The sequence below is a fragment of the Catharus ustulatus genome, chromosome 15, assembly GCF_009819885.2.
Source record: "Catharus ustulatus isolate bCatUst1 chromosome 15, bCatUst1.pri.v2, whole genome shotgun sequence".
NCBI lineage: Eukaryota > Metazoa > Chordata > Aves > Passeriformes > Turdidae > Catharus > Catharus ustulatus.
Window position 1 is genome coordinate 15,890,914 of NC_046235.1, and position 14,613 is coordinate 15,905,526.

The 14,613-nt window shown below is 46.9% G+C and overlaps 1 protein-coding gene across 4 annotated transcripts in view; it reads right to left on the minus strand.

Annotated features, from left to right (window-relative positions):
* UIMC1 (ubiquitin interaction motif containing 1) overlaps window positions 1-14,613 on the minus strand; it is a 39,695-nt gene that overhangs the window by 9,238 nt on the left and 15,844 nt on the right. For all 4 annotated transcript variants that reach the window (XM_033073384.1, XM_033073385.1, XM_033073386.1 and 1 more), the window contains exons 4-9: window positions 12,604-12,728; window positions 11,106-12,263; window positions 7,564-7,628; window positions 5,013-5,101; window positions 4,021-4,100; window positions 635-803 (exon numbers count right to left, since the gene is read on the minus strand). In XM_033073384.1, the coding sequence (XP_032929275.1) occupies window positions 635-803; window positions 4,021-4,100; window positions 5,013-5,101; window positions 7,564-7,628; window positions 11,106-12,263; window positions 12,604-12,728 (1,686 nt within the window). The remainder of the gene's footprint in view (window positions 1-634; window positions 804-4,020; window positions 4,101-5,012; window positions 5,102-7,563; window positions 7,629-11,105; window positions 12,264-12,603; window positions 12,729-14,613) is intronic.

Below are 14,613 nucleotides of genomic sequence, written 5' to 3' on the forward strand. Positions count from 1 at the left end.
GGATTAATATGGGCATTCTGACTGTGCTTCTATGCCTCACTCTTCACATGAAGGAGAAAAATCTACACTCCCAGACCAATAGTTATCATTTTGCAATTTTAGTAAAACAAGAGGGAAACTTTTCTACAGTCTCTGCCACCCGAACGGGCCATTTTTGCACATACAAATGTCAGACTTCATGCAGAGCACAGGCCATTCTTGGAGTAGTACAGAACATTCTCCCCTCTCAAGAGCCCTGAAGGATGATTGCCCACATAGCTCAAGGCTTCCATTTTCTACCACTGCCACATTCTTTGCAGGTTCTCAACAGAGCACACAATAGACACGTCTTACAAGTACTGCTTGAAGCATCCAGGACCAGATCCTGGGGTAATATTCAGGAGCTGATAATGGGGTGAATTATTGTGTGAAGTCAATCAGAAATGATGTCTCTGTGCAGAAGATGCTGGAAATACCAGAACCTCCAACAACACTCTCCTGGGCAGCGTGGAGATTGAATAAAGCAGAGTGAACAAAACTCTCCATAAGCCAAATATCCTAAGAGAGACAAGACTGCAGCACCTGCCTGCCAAGTACCAAGAGGGAAGGGGGGTGAGCACGAGGAGCAAACACGTGGAAGCAGCACTTGGCAGACCTGGAGCATCCTCGCCAGGCTCCGGTCCCGCGGCACCGTTGCAGTACATGGCGTGCACCTCGATCTCGTCAGCTGGGAAGCCGTGGTCACACAGCGGGCACGACACACGGCCAGCAGCTGCAGGGCTGCACTCAGACACAGTCCTGCCAGCATCTTCATCCCCACCAACCTAAGGAAGAAGAAGAAAAATTAGCTAGATAGGGCTGTTTCTCTTCCTTTGCTTAAGTGCAGAGTTTCATGCTGTCTGGTAGCTACTCACTCTCACACAGACTCAGATTTTCTTGGAAAGTTTTGCTCTTCCTTCATCACATAGTGCTCAGAAATAACATCACTGGCTGAATAAACTGTGCTGCACTAATAACTAATTCTTCTTGCAAAGGCAACATGTCCTTCTGAATCATGGTGAAACTCCCTGCACTCCATGCACACCGTTTAAGGCAAACATCACCTGCACTACAGTGGAAAAATGGCAAAGCTTCCATTAATCAGGAAATCTCAGAAGCGAAACTGATGGAAAATTCATGGGGCAAAGCAAGAGTTCAACACCTGACTTGTGCTCATCAGTTTCTGGACATGATCCATGCCACACAGGCAGCATTGTCTGGAAACACAGCTTCCCCCAGGATGAAAGGAGGCTGCTGTGGTGTTAGGAAGCCTGGAGAGATCACTGGAAGCTCCTCCTTTACAGGGGAGGTGGCTGGAGCACTCATGAGAGGGGACACGGATCAAGGAGAGAGGCAATACCATTAAAAATCTGTGTCACACGAAATTACTAGCAGAGGCTTTTCAGCAGGGCAGAATGTCACAGCTTGTGTACGTTCTCAGGGTGCCATTACCACTTACAGACACTCTCTTTTTGCATTTATCACACAGCTGCAGAGGTGCTCCACTACCAAGCCAGCCTGCTCCCTATGCCACTGACATTCCCAAATGCAGCAGACTGCAGCCATCTCACTCATAACTGCATCTCTGCCCAGTCAGGTTTGCTATAAGATTTTTCCACATTTAAGAAAATAACTTTCCCCTCCCCACAATGATTAAGGAAAGCTATTTAAATATTAACCATGCAGAGAAACCTATAGAAAAATAACATGGGAGAGGTTTCTGTTCTGAGAGCTAAGCAGTGACATGTAGACAGTGTGCAGCAAAACTGCTGTCTGCTTCCCTCCAACAGTATCATTTCAGGGAAGCAGTAATTGGGGTCAGCCAAGATGCTCCGTGCCACTGGAGCGCTCTGCTATATTACTCAGTTTATTACTTCCTTTCCCAAATGAGGATCTGATCCTGATTTTTATGTCCTAAAGGGAAGGAGGGTGCTTTCTTGACTCAGAGGAGCTATGACAAAAATTGCAGGACTGGGCCTCAGACTGAGATTCTGACTCTCAAAACGCATTTCTCCCTGACACCAGCTGAAAGGCTACAACAGCAAGCCCCAGGTACATCTCTCATTCCCAGGGAGGTTCTCTGCCCTGAATTTCTGCAGGAGTTGCCATAAGAGTTCTTCCAGCCAAACACAGGCTGCTGAAGTACATCACTTTACAGCATTAACACTCGTACCCCTCTCTCACATCTCAGTGTCATTACATCTTGTGAAGTCCTCACTGTGGGGCGTCACACTGAAGAGCCATAAAAAACAAGATGTGTCAAATATGAATGATCAGATCAAACCTGCACTACACAGACAACACACATAAAAAATATGATGGGAAAAGCAGCAGGCACTGCTCCTTCTAGCTGCCTTTTTTAAAGCAATCTTAGGAGATCACCAATTCTGCACACCCTGCCCGCCTACATTCAGCGGTAAATTACTAATTTTAAATGGAAATGCAACATTCTGTAACAAAAGACTGCTTGTACAAAACCTTGCTGTAGCAGTCTGGAAAACCTCAACTGCAGAACCAATCACCCCTGTCAGAGCCAGAGACAGTTGCCTCTGCTTTTTAGCAGAGGAAATTGCCTACAAGATATAGTACTTGCAGCCAACAGCCAGCCAAGAGCAATGCTAGAGGCTGAGCTCAACAACAAGACTCCTGTGTCCTGGCTCAGCATCTGCTAGGAAGAAGTCAGTCCCAATGGTCTCTGCTTGGCTCCTGCAAACCACTGATGCCATGGTAGCTGTTTCTGTTGTTTTCCTGGAGGGATGCAGGCTCTGGTCTGGGACCTGCTGCCAACCATAATGTTGTCAAACAATCCCTAGGAACCAGCTCCCCACCACCTTGTGCCACCCAGGCAAGAGGTGTGAGATGCAGGGCAACCTCTGCAAAGCACAAGAGGACAGGGTAGTGTCCTGCCCACAGCCAAATGGGACAGGAATGTGCTTTGGTGGCCAGCCCAGGACCACCTCTGTCCTTGCTGCAGTCCCTAATTGACTGAGTGCTTGGAGATACCTGCAGAATGAAAGGCACACGAGAGCAGAAGATGGTTTATTAAGAGGCCTGTGAGAATGAGACATTGGAACTGCAGACGTGCTGTACAAGCTGCAAACTCCCAGTATGAGCTTTCCACAAATGAATCCTCTTGTCAAGAGCTGTACGATTCTGTATTCATGTACCCTGCACCAGAGGAGTACTTGGCAACCCCTTTGATATCGCTTTCTAAATTAATAGACAAAGGGATTTTTATCAGAAGCAGGAACTGAAGTCAGATGTTGGTGCAGTGACAGCTGCAAAGCAATTGCTGTGCAGGTGTGACAACATGGGGAAAGGGGCTGCACACAGTGCACATCTGCAGCAAGAGGTAAGAGGATGGCCCTGCCACTGACTTACTATTGCTATTAACTGTTACTGCACAAAACTCAAGATTCCCAGACTCAGGATGCTCTTCTTGACCTGAAAACCACCACCAGCCCTCAACATTTCAAGCACATCTTTATACCAGTCTGATCTCAGGATGAAGCCCTCCTCTTAGCCTCTTGGATATGGTCTGTGGAGAGCAAACTGGAGCTCAGAGCACTGTAACAGGGAAAAGCAGGTGACAGCACAAGTGACTGAGGTTTATTTGGACTCCCCTCAGAGCTCCTGGGGTCCCTCTGCATCGCTGAGCATCACAGATTGTACCCCTGAGCATGGGCAAGCAACAGCACTGCCACCCACGCTGATGGCATCCTCCCGCTCAGCAGCACTGGGATATAAAAGAATGGGCTGGAACTGATAACAGCTCTCCAGCTATAGGACTGAAAGGCTTCAGAAGCAGCTGCATGCAGTCTGCAGCCAAAAGGGACTGGAGATATGAAGCAGTAGAGAAAAGCAAAGAGGGAAGCGTTTGTGAGGATCCAAACAGCACAAGTCCAAGCTTCCAGCTACCCAAAGGGAAATGCCAGCACAGCTCAGCTGAACCAAGGTCTAAAAGGCAGGATTGGAAACAGGACTCTTCAAAAGTTCTTTTACCTGCATAGGTGCATCTCTGCTGTCTGAACAGAGCTCTTCTCTCTTCTCCTCAACAGCTTCCAGTGGGCTTGGCTGTGTCTCTGCAGAAAAACACCTCCATGTCAGCACAGGTTTGCAGCCCCCAACTATCTCCTCATTTGTTGATGTAGCTTAATCCTTAACGCTTTTTAAGAGTTTTCACAGTTTCAAAACATTATTTAGACTTGCCACAAATGTTATCAGACAAAGTGCAACAACACAGCCAGATGAGGGGTTGAAGTCACAGCATGGTAGTGTGAGGATAAAGGCACTGCAGCTTTGAAGCTTCAAGGGGAGTGAGATTAGATGCAGGGAAAGTGCGCGGGGCACTCGCTGGGATGGAGACAAAGCAAGAATAGAGCTGCTCTCACATTGAGACAAGCAGAGCTCCCATTCCATGGTCTGTCTCACAGTCACACCTTCTTTAGACCTCCACATCTTTGTCAGCAACAAAATATGCCTCCAAGCACCACCATGACCTATCCTGCTACAGCTGCTTGTGAATAGGAGCAGCCTCTTCATTATTTTCCTCACTTAAAACTCTTGACCAGAAAATCTCAAACATGGCAGGAGAGACCAAAGAAGAAAAACTCCTAGTCCCAAACATGTTTAATTAATGTAAGACAAAAATTATTTCAGCTCTCATGCTTTGCACATTATCTTGACACTGAAAAATCTAAAAAATTAATTGCATTGCAGAGACACCTTGTTTTGAGAGATCCCTCCATGCCCAATGCACATCCAGGTGTCTCTTCAGCAAGTCTCCAGCAATTTCTGTCACAGAACTGTCTTAGAAGGAATGGGTCCAAAACTAGGGGATCAAACTAAATTACCTGAATAATTTTAGCCTTGAAAAATTGAGGTGGGAAAGAAATCTCGTTTTGTTCAAATAACTTGAAAATTCTCTTTTCTCCGAATTTCCTAAGCGTGTAACTTTCAGCACAAAACTCATAACAGTCTCAAGTGCCTCTTACCTGGGCAAACAGAGATCTCTTCTTCAGCAGAGTTTTCTGTGGCAGTATCTGGGCTCCTTTTACTGCCAAGTGGGGTCATTGTGGAGATGCTGTTCAAAACATAAATATAACATGAATTTCCAATCCAATAGGTGTGAGGACCACACCTGCCTTTCTCACACAGTTCTGAACTGCAGATGATGCCATAATTTCCAAGTGGTCAATATCTGACAGCCAGAAATGACCAGGATAACAGCAAAATATGGGTCTAAAATGCCATCCTAAGCAAAAGCCCCAAAGGGAACAATTTTTTTTTTAGTTCTAAAATGGCAGAAAGTGTAATTATCTCTTGCCAAGGGAGCAAAAATACCTGCTCACAATTGCGGGACTCTGGGAGAAGATGTGGGAGTTTTTGTGCCTCTTTTTGTCTGGGAAAGGAAATCCTCACAGGGGAAAGACAGACCTGCTTTATCCTGCATTATCCTCTCCCTCCTCACATTGTTCATTTTCTCCCTTATCCCTGTGCACAGATGTGACACAAAGCATTTTCTCTGCAGCAAAGTCCTTACAGCATTAGTGCAGTGTTTCCTCAGAGCAGCACCCAGCACTGCTCCTCTCATTTTGACCTTTGCATTCCTCTTTTTTTTTTTTCCTCGCACCTCACTGCACAGTGTCTTTCTGACACAGGCAGGCATTGCTGAGTAAGTCTGGCACCCATGCTGACACACTCTGCGCCTTGCGTGGCTCTCTGATTAGTCTGATCAAGTATGCAAGAACACACTCTAAAAACATGAATCCCCGCACTGACAAACACAAGATTTATTAAGCTCAACCACAGGCCTTAGAGAAGAGAGAACAGCCACTGCTGATTTATGATAAATAACAAAATTCTGATAGGAAATCACAAGTGGCTTTTCTCTCTAAATAAAGCATCTCAAAGCATTTGTTATGAATCCAGGCTGAGCATGTTTTACTCTGTGTCTAACATCAGGGCTCTCTTCAAAAGAACTTGCACAAAACAACTTGCTATGACATTTATAAAATGGGCTAATCAATTTGAAGTCAAACCACATTTCTTGCTACACCAACTATCTCCTGGTAACAAAGCCTATAATCATTTATTAAAACCCCAATCTTCCATGCTCTGTACAAAGCGTGGAACAAGCAGGGAAAGCAGCCCACAGAAAGCAAAGCAATTTCTTCACAGGACTGGCACTTCCTAAACTGCTCCACTCCCTCCAGACAGCTCAGAGTCATGTTTTCCTATTAAGTGCTGCTGAGGCCAGCCAGTTGGGGTGCCTGAGCCATACCCAAGAGAGGCCTGTGCTGGCAAATTACCAGGAGCCAGATGGCAAGACTTAATGTGCACAAAACTGCAAAGACTGCAGCCATTTCTTGCCTTGCTGCAGATGTTCCAGCTGCTCGAGGAGGGGCCACCACATCCAGGTGCATCCCACCCCAAGGCAGGCACAGGCTGGGCAACTTGGGGAATGTCCTAGACTAACCCCACCAGCTTCACCAAAGGAAAGAGGTCCCTCTCCTTTCATCTCCTCCATATCCTGGGCTCTCAGGCCCTAAGCAGGCAGGAGGCCAGCACTGCAGAGTGATCACCTTGCTGCCTTCTACGCAAGCTCAGAGCTCAGCTGTCACAGGCTCATCAGCCTCGGCAGCAGCGCAGCTGCAGGTTCCTCCTGCTCCCCAAGGCAGGTATTAAGCTTGTTAGAAAGGTGCAAGCAAGAGGGATTTTCATACTCTGCATATTGATATTAACTGCTCAGGCCAAATGCTATTAGATCAGAGGGAAATTGGCAGTTTTGTTCCAAAGCAGGTTTAAATTATAAAACCCAGCAAATTAAAAACATGACATTATCTGGCCTTTCTTGTAACTTGCTCCCTGAATCCTCTCCCATTTGTCCTTCTTCTCCATAGCCTTTGCTATGGAATTGCATCCCATAGGAACGAGAGGGAAAAAGAAAAAAGGAAACGAGGAGCAGGCTTAAATCTGAAGAAAATCATGTTGACTTGCCCCACACCTGTCATCTGCTGAAGTGGCTTTTCTGGAGCACTGCACTCTATCTTTGGCTGATAGGCAGTGCCGTCTGGCTTCCTCCTCCCTGCTTTCCTCTTCAGCAGTAAGGCAAGAACATAAAAATACACACAGAAATCCAGTAAACCCTTCCCCGTGCTGCCTGTGCGCCTTCCCCGACAGACACGTGATGGCATCGCTGTAACTCACCTCCAGCTCCCCATGGCTTTACTGCACCATGTCACAGGAGCTCCAGAGGGCAAGGAGCAGCTCCTTCAACTTGTACAAGAATGCACCTTGCACAAAAATCTCTTATCAAGTAACAACAGCAACTGATCCCTTCTCCTCAGCTGTGCCCCACCTCTCCCATGCTGCTCCAAAGCCGTGTATTTTCAGGGATATTTAACAGCAGTGACTGCAGCAGCCTTTCCACCAAGCCTTGCAGCGAGCTGTGGTGGGACTGCACCCCAAAATACTCCAGGGAGAGTTAAAGAGCCCATATCACTAGAGAGAACCTGTGAGCCACACTCTGAACACCCTACTCACCTCTGTGCAATTTGCATGGGTTCCCCATCTTCAGGCACATCTTCTGCAGGCAGTACCTGGGAGGGCTGGAAAGGAAAATTCTGGTGTTATATAAAACAATGTACACAGCTGACTGAGGTCTGCTAGGTCATTGGATTCTGCCCATGACATTGCACCTAGTCTGCTGTATATTTTTATCTGAAAATGACTCAGTATCCATCCGGAACTAGTCAGCTTTTTCCCCTCCATCTCTCCTTTTGGCAAGGTACTCCCTGTAATAAAGCCTGGCAGTACTTTTTGTTACCTTGCTGCCTAAACATGCTCCTGGACAGTCCACACCCATCCACTCCTTCTAACATTGCCCATCATCTTCCATGCTCTCAGCATCCACCTCAATATATTTGTAGGCAGCATCCACGGCTTTTCTCCACCTCCACCCATGCTGAGCTTGAAACAACCCAAGGATTTTAGTGCCCCCTCTGCACTCCCTCAGGTACCCAGGAAGCCCTCACCTACTCCACTTTAAAACTTATTTTCCTGAGCCAGAATGACTTGATCAACTGGTACAGCTGATGCTTGACCATGAGAAGCACTTCTCTGAAATCTCCTAGAGATAAAATCTGTTGCATTTTTCTTGCCTGGGAAAATCTGCTGTCCCATCAAAGGAAGGGAACAGATTAACCTGCACAATCTACAGCTGGAAAATCTGTGTGCATTTTACCCCATTTTTCATTTAGCTCCACGACTCCATTTATTCTTTCCTTTAAAATTTGTTCAAAAGCCTTATGCACTGCTGAGGTCAGGCTAACATGCCAGTCATTACCCAGATCCCTTTCTTCTTCTGCAGTGTACACGTTACACTTGCCATCCTCTAATCAGGTGGAATTACAACGGTTTATTAGCAGTCCTTGCGGTCAGGCCTACAAATTCTCATGCTAGGTCTCAAAGAAACCCAAGGAGTTTTCCTCCCCCTTCCTTGAGTCTATCAAATGCTATGAGCTTGATTTCCACCAAAGGTTTCAACTTCGATCAGCTCCACTTCTGGATATACTTCCCCAGCAAGCTCCAAATCAAGGCCTCTCCTGTCAGATTTCTCTAACATGACTCCAACCCCCAAATATCCTGTTTTAACTTCGCTTTTTTTACTTCTTTGCAGCCTAGCTTATCATTAACATAAAATACCACACCTCCTCTTTTATTTTTATTTGTCTTTGTCCTGAATCGTGCATTTCTTAACAATGCCTCTGCCCTGGTCATGAACACTCATCCATGTTTCTGTTTTTCCTTGTACATCTGTTATAAAATATGGCACTAATTCAGGTCACTAGACTCCAAATCACCAGAATTGGGTCTTTTCCCTCTGAATCTTTTAAAGACCAAGAGCCCCCTAACCTTATCTGAAAGGCTCTGAAGAAATTGATTCTATTACCACTGAAGTTTGTTAGTGCAGGTTCACAGGCTGTGAGATCTCCCACCAACCAGGATTTGCTCTGTGCAAACATCCCCTGGCTGCAGGAGGCAGTGGCAGTGCTGCCAGGGTGGAAGGTCTGTGCCCATTCCAGGTGAGGGTTTCAGGGCAGGAACACAGGCAGCCTCTCTCAAGCACATCATTTGCACCTTCATTTCACACATGGCATGAGGCCATGTCCTTTCTCAAGGGCAGTTTTGAGTCCTCAAGGATGGTTTCTACACTCAGCACAGACTAAGATCTCCCACCAGCCCTGGTGCCACGGGGGGAGCCCCAGAGCAGCACAGGCAGCAAAGGGTCTCCAAAAGATGCAGCAAGGTGGAGACAACGACAGCTCTGGGGCCCTCCTTTGTCACTGCCAGTAGAATTGTATTTGATAGAGAGAAAAAAATGGAGACAAGGCACAAGCAAACATCAAACATATCGATTTTGCAAGTAAATCACCTGCTCTGGCCTCAGTGTGCGACTGCACAGAGAGGCGAGAGAAAGGAGCTACCTCTCATGCTGGGTGTGATAAAGCAGATGAAAAGGCATTTAGAAATTATTTTCTCTCGTGTAAATAGAAGACTGGTAAATTTTGGGCTAGGTTTGAAACTGTAAAGTCTGCTCCCCCTCCCTTATTTTTTCACCTTAAAAATATCAGAAAGGCTGCATCTCTCAGTTATGGCTATGAGACAGCTCCCATGGTCAAGAGGAGTAGGTTACAAGTTACCACTCAGCACCACTAAAACCGCTTTTCTCCTCCAGAATTAATTAGATATTAGCATTAAACAGATACTATTTTAAAAAATACCACACAATTTTCAGTACTGATTAAAAGTTCATGCCCTTCCCAGCTGCTGTAGCTTCCCAAGGGCTTTAGAGTACACATCCACAGACCTTCAGTCACCCCAATCTTCCAGTATAATGACACCTTCATTTCCAGAGGAAAAGCTACAGAAAAAAAAAAGTGCAGTTTGCTTTAAGAACCTCTCAGGTCTTTTGTATCTATCCTAAGGAAATGAAAAAGGGCACAAGTCAGTTCCTTTCCTCTGCAGATCACCTCTAAGGCTTGTTTAAATCTCCATCTGCTAAACCCGAGCCAAAGCACTGTCATGAAAAGTCACATTTCAGCACAGGCTGCTCTGCTCTTTTTCTGCAACCAGAAAATGCAGACATGACGTTTTTCCTAAGTGTTCAATATTACAAGACAGAATATAAATATCACAAAACAAGTTAAGTATCTTTCTAACACCAGGGTAAATGATCAAATACACTTGAAAACAGGAACAACAGAGCCAAGGCTTCAGTCATAGAGAAGATAAAGTTATACAATGATCCGGGAGTGAAGTCATTATGAAAAATGAGGGTTGGAAAAGGCTGACACAAACCTAAAATACAGCAGTAATAAATACTTCATCTGACTAGCAATCTGTTTAAACTTAGCAGTGACAGAAAGCTGCCTTCCGCTCCAGCAGGAGAGCCCTGACAGAGACAGAGGCTGACACCTAGTGTCTAGCACACCCGAGCCTGAGAAAAGGTGCCCAACACCAGGACAAGGACAGGAGCACCACCGTGGTGACAGATCACCAGGGCAGGCAGAAGATGCCTGTGACCACACACAGCCTCTCCCAGTCACGAGGGAAAAGAGCACTTCCAAGGATGAAGCACTGATAGAGGCAGATGAGCACGGAAGGGCAAACAGGAAAGGCTGCACCAAAAGGACAAACCCACATCTCCATCTGCAAAGGCTCCCCACATAGCCACAGGTTTATAAACTGGTTTACCAGAGCTGGTGGTGGTCAGCAACACCTCTGTGCCCTCTACCTTGTCACACTGCCAGGTTGCACCCTTCTGAGAAGGATCAGCAGGATGTGTTGGTCTCTGGAGCACAAACAATGACTGCCAGACTGTTCAGTGGCCCCTATCTCATGTGAGCTGGGTGTCAGCATGTACATTTCTCTCCCTTCCACAGTAACCAGTGAGGCTGGGGGAGGAAGTCCCTAAATTTAAGAGGGGCATTAAATAGCAGTGCCTGCTTTGCAGAAGGGACTGAACCGTAAAATGGACAGAAGGGCATGGCTGCTCAACCTCTGCTCAGTGGCAAAGCTCTTACCTGGCAGTAGCTGGTAGTCGGTTCATCATCAGAAGTGGAGTTTTTCTCTTCTTCTATGCTGTGCCCTGGACTCTCTGCCTCCTTCCTCTTTGAAGGGTGGATCCAGGTGATGTTTTCAGACTCCTGCCCCTCTGTGTCTCCATCTTCTGTACCATCAGCAACCCCATTTTCCCTGCTTATCTCCTCTCCTTTCCCAAGCTCGTTTTGGCTCAAGGAAGAACTGGGCACAATCGGGTTACCAAACTCCTTCTTATGTAATAGCTGCCTCTGAGCCTGCTTCAGGCTCTTCTGGTAAACCTCTAGTTGACACAAGATGACTTTGGTGTACTGGTTGGGGTCCACCCCTTTGGGGCAGAAGGGGATGCCCCAATAATAGTGCACTGTGTCTCTTGCCTCCTCCTGTTTGTGCTTCTCCTCCACTGCAGTCAGCGTGCAAAGATCCGGGGTACTGTCAGACCCCTCATTCTGCTCTGCTTGCTCTGTGGAAACACAGACCTTGGCAGTGTGCCCAGGCTGTGAGCTGTGTTTGGTACCTGCTCCTCCACCACTCCTCCTGGGGCTGTCACACTGTTCTGTGGTCCTGCTCTTACAGAGTGTGGCTGAGCTCCCAGCACCAGCTTCTCCAACAGAATCGCCAGTGCAGGGCAGGAGTTGCTCTATTGGTTCGTGGCCTGTTGCTTCAGAAGAGCTGGAGGGGCTGCTGAACAGTCTCCGAGGTGTCAGCTGCCAGGAGCGTCCTGAAGCCACCTTGCCAAAGGTGGGACTCAGAGACATGAAGTCCTCTCCAACAGTGCTGGGTAACATGTTACTCGAATCACTTTTTGCTGGTGAGGAAGACTTTTCACTTGACCTTGTCACAGGCTGGCCCTTCCCCGGAGACACGATTATGCTGGATACTAGTGAGTTTTCAACGATTTTCTGGCTTAACCTCCTCAACACTACCAAGGGGCTCCGGGCGACATCCGTCTGTCCATTCCCATCAGCTCTGGAGCTCTGTGAGTGGAAGCTGCAGTCAGAGGGAGGGGTGTCAGGGCAGATTGCCAGGCCTCCCAGGATCTCAGAGCCTTCGTTCTCAGCAGGCTGGCTTTGGCCCTGTGAATCTAGTTCTTCCAGTGACAGCTGAGGAGTTGCAGGCGATGAGTCTGAGGGCTGACAGCTCTGAAAAACAAAAGGTTTACTCTCCTACTGACATGTTCTCTATCAGCACAGCACAACCAAGGGCTCCCCCAGCATGCTGGCAGCCATCACCTGGACTGCAGATCCCCCTATCCCAAATCAGACTCTGTACCCCAAAATAGGGACAGTTGGGGTTAGACTTCATGTCCCTCTCACTAGGAACAGTACAAAGCAACTGCTCTGCAGTTGTTGTCATTCCAGTTTGTGCTGGGAATATCTACGTCCCCCAGGTAAAACTTTCTTTTGTGCAGCATGGTAAAACAAGCACAGCAGCAATGTTGCTAAAGAACCCTAGTGAGCCTCTTCACAGAAGTGCACTTACACTAAGGCTCTCAGCAATGGCCTTCCTCAAGAGCTCCTCCTCTTCCTCTTCCTGACAGTTCACTTCTCTAGCCTCTTGCTCACTCATTTTCAGGGCCAGTGCAAATTGTTCCTCTTCAGTCATCTCTACAGCAGAAGAAACAGGATAATGTCAAGTCACAGCTGTAGGTGTATGCAAACACTCAGTGAATATCCAGCATGTAGGGAGAAATGGGTGAGAGTCCCACCTCCCCAGGAGGAATGCAGAGAAAATCATCTAAACCTCAGCTGGCCTGAAAAGGTGTCACCAACACTGGAGCAGGCAACACTAAATGAGAAAGGTAACTCAGGTCAGGAACTTCACCTCGGGTTTCTACAGCAATCTAAGCTCCCATTCCCTGAGTGTATTAACTGCAACATGACATTTCATTTGCCATCAAACAACACACACTGCAGCTGCAGAATGCATGTTCAAGGAGAGAGGAAAAGGACAGATTTCTAAAGTGTGCTCATTTTTGTATAGGATAGGCTCAGCTGCAAAGTAGGATAAACAAAACATCTTTAAGACACTTTTTTACTAACCGAGTGGCACACCTCACTGTCTTCTGACATAGATACCTGCAATATCACAGGAGACCCATCCAAGAGAAAAAGAGCTACATGTTCACCCTGAGCTGCAGTTGGAAAGCTCTGTGGAGGATAATGTTACTTGCTTGGTGGTATTATAGAGGATATTTCACATGCATACATCCCCCTTCTGCTCACATCACCATTCCACTGCATCACTAAGTCAGTCATGCATGGGAAACAGGTTTCCTACACTTGTAACTGCTATTTCAGCAGAAAATTTATTCCTAAAATATTCCTCACTCCAATCAAACCAAAAGTCTAGACTGGCTATGTAGAAACAAAGCAGTTAGTTACTTTGGAAAACACTTATTTACTTAGATTCAATCCAACACTTTCACTCTGCTTAAAATATACAATGCCTGCAGAATGGAGTGCAGCTTGAAAAACAACTCAACAGCACTCTCAGGAGCTGAAAAATACATCTTCTCACTCGAAACAAATTGACAGATTTCCTTCAGAACCCGCTCCCTCCTCCAGGCAGAATCCTGCACGCACCATCTCATGCATGAACCAAAGGCTCGCGCTCTCCGACGGGCTACAACATTTTTAAGACGCGCCATTTGAACAGGGAGGCTGCCCAAGCACAAAGCATGCCTTCACTGCAGCCAGCTTCAGAGACAGGCGTTTCCCTGGATAAAGATGCTTTCACAAGTTGCAGGCTCCCATTTTCTATCCCATCCTCTCCCCACACAAACACAGCAGTGCAGCCGTGCTCTGGCCGTACTGCAGCCTGTCCATGACAGCACTGCTACAACCAGGAGCATCCACAGAGCACAGCTTTGCTCTGCCCTTCCCCCAGCTCCTGGATGATGGCAGCCTCGTGCTCCCTCCACCCAAGCATGATCTGAAGCATTTTTGGACTGATTACCATCAAATTCCTTTATGCGTCCTATTAAAACAGCACTTAGCTTCAGGTTGTTGGTTTGTGGGGGGTGGGGGTGGGGGGTAATTCCTTTGAAAATTAAGAAAGAGGTTGAAGGGAAAGCAGACTGCAGCGCTCTCAGGGCTCATGGGGATCTTTTGTCCTTGGACAAAGTCAGTCTATGATGTTACAGCCAGGAGGGACCAGGGCAAAAAAAAAAAGCATCCTTTAATGGAAAGCACAGTCCAGTGTATGGAGAAAGCTCCCAGCCCCAAGAACAGCAGCATTAAACAGAATATCACAGAGTCAAATAGGCTGGAAAACACCTCTGAGATTGAATCCAACCTTTGACCAATCACCACTGTGTCATCCAGACCATACCACTTAGTGCTACATACAGTCTTTTCTTTCTCCATAATATCAAACACCTTCCAAGCATAAGGAAAGTGTGCTGATTTGTTTTCCTGCCCAAACCATCACAGCAATCAGTAAACTCAGACATGTGCAGGAAAACTGGTGCACATGATCAGCACCCCGCAC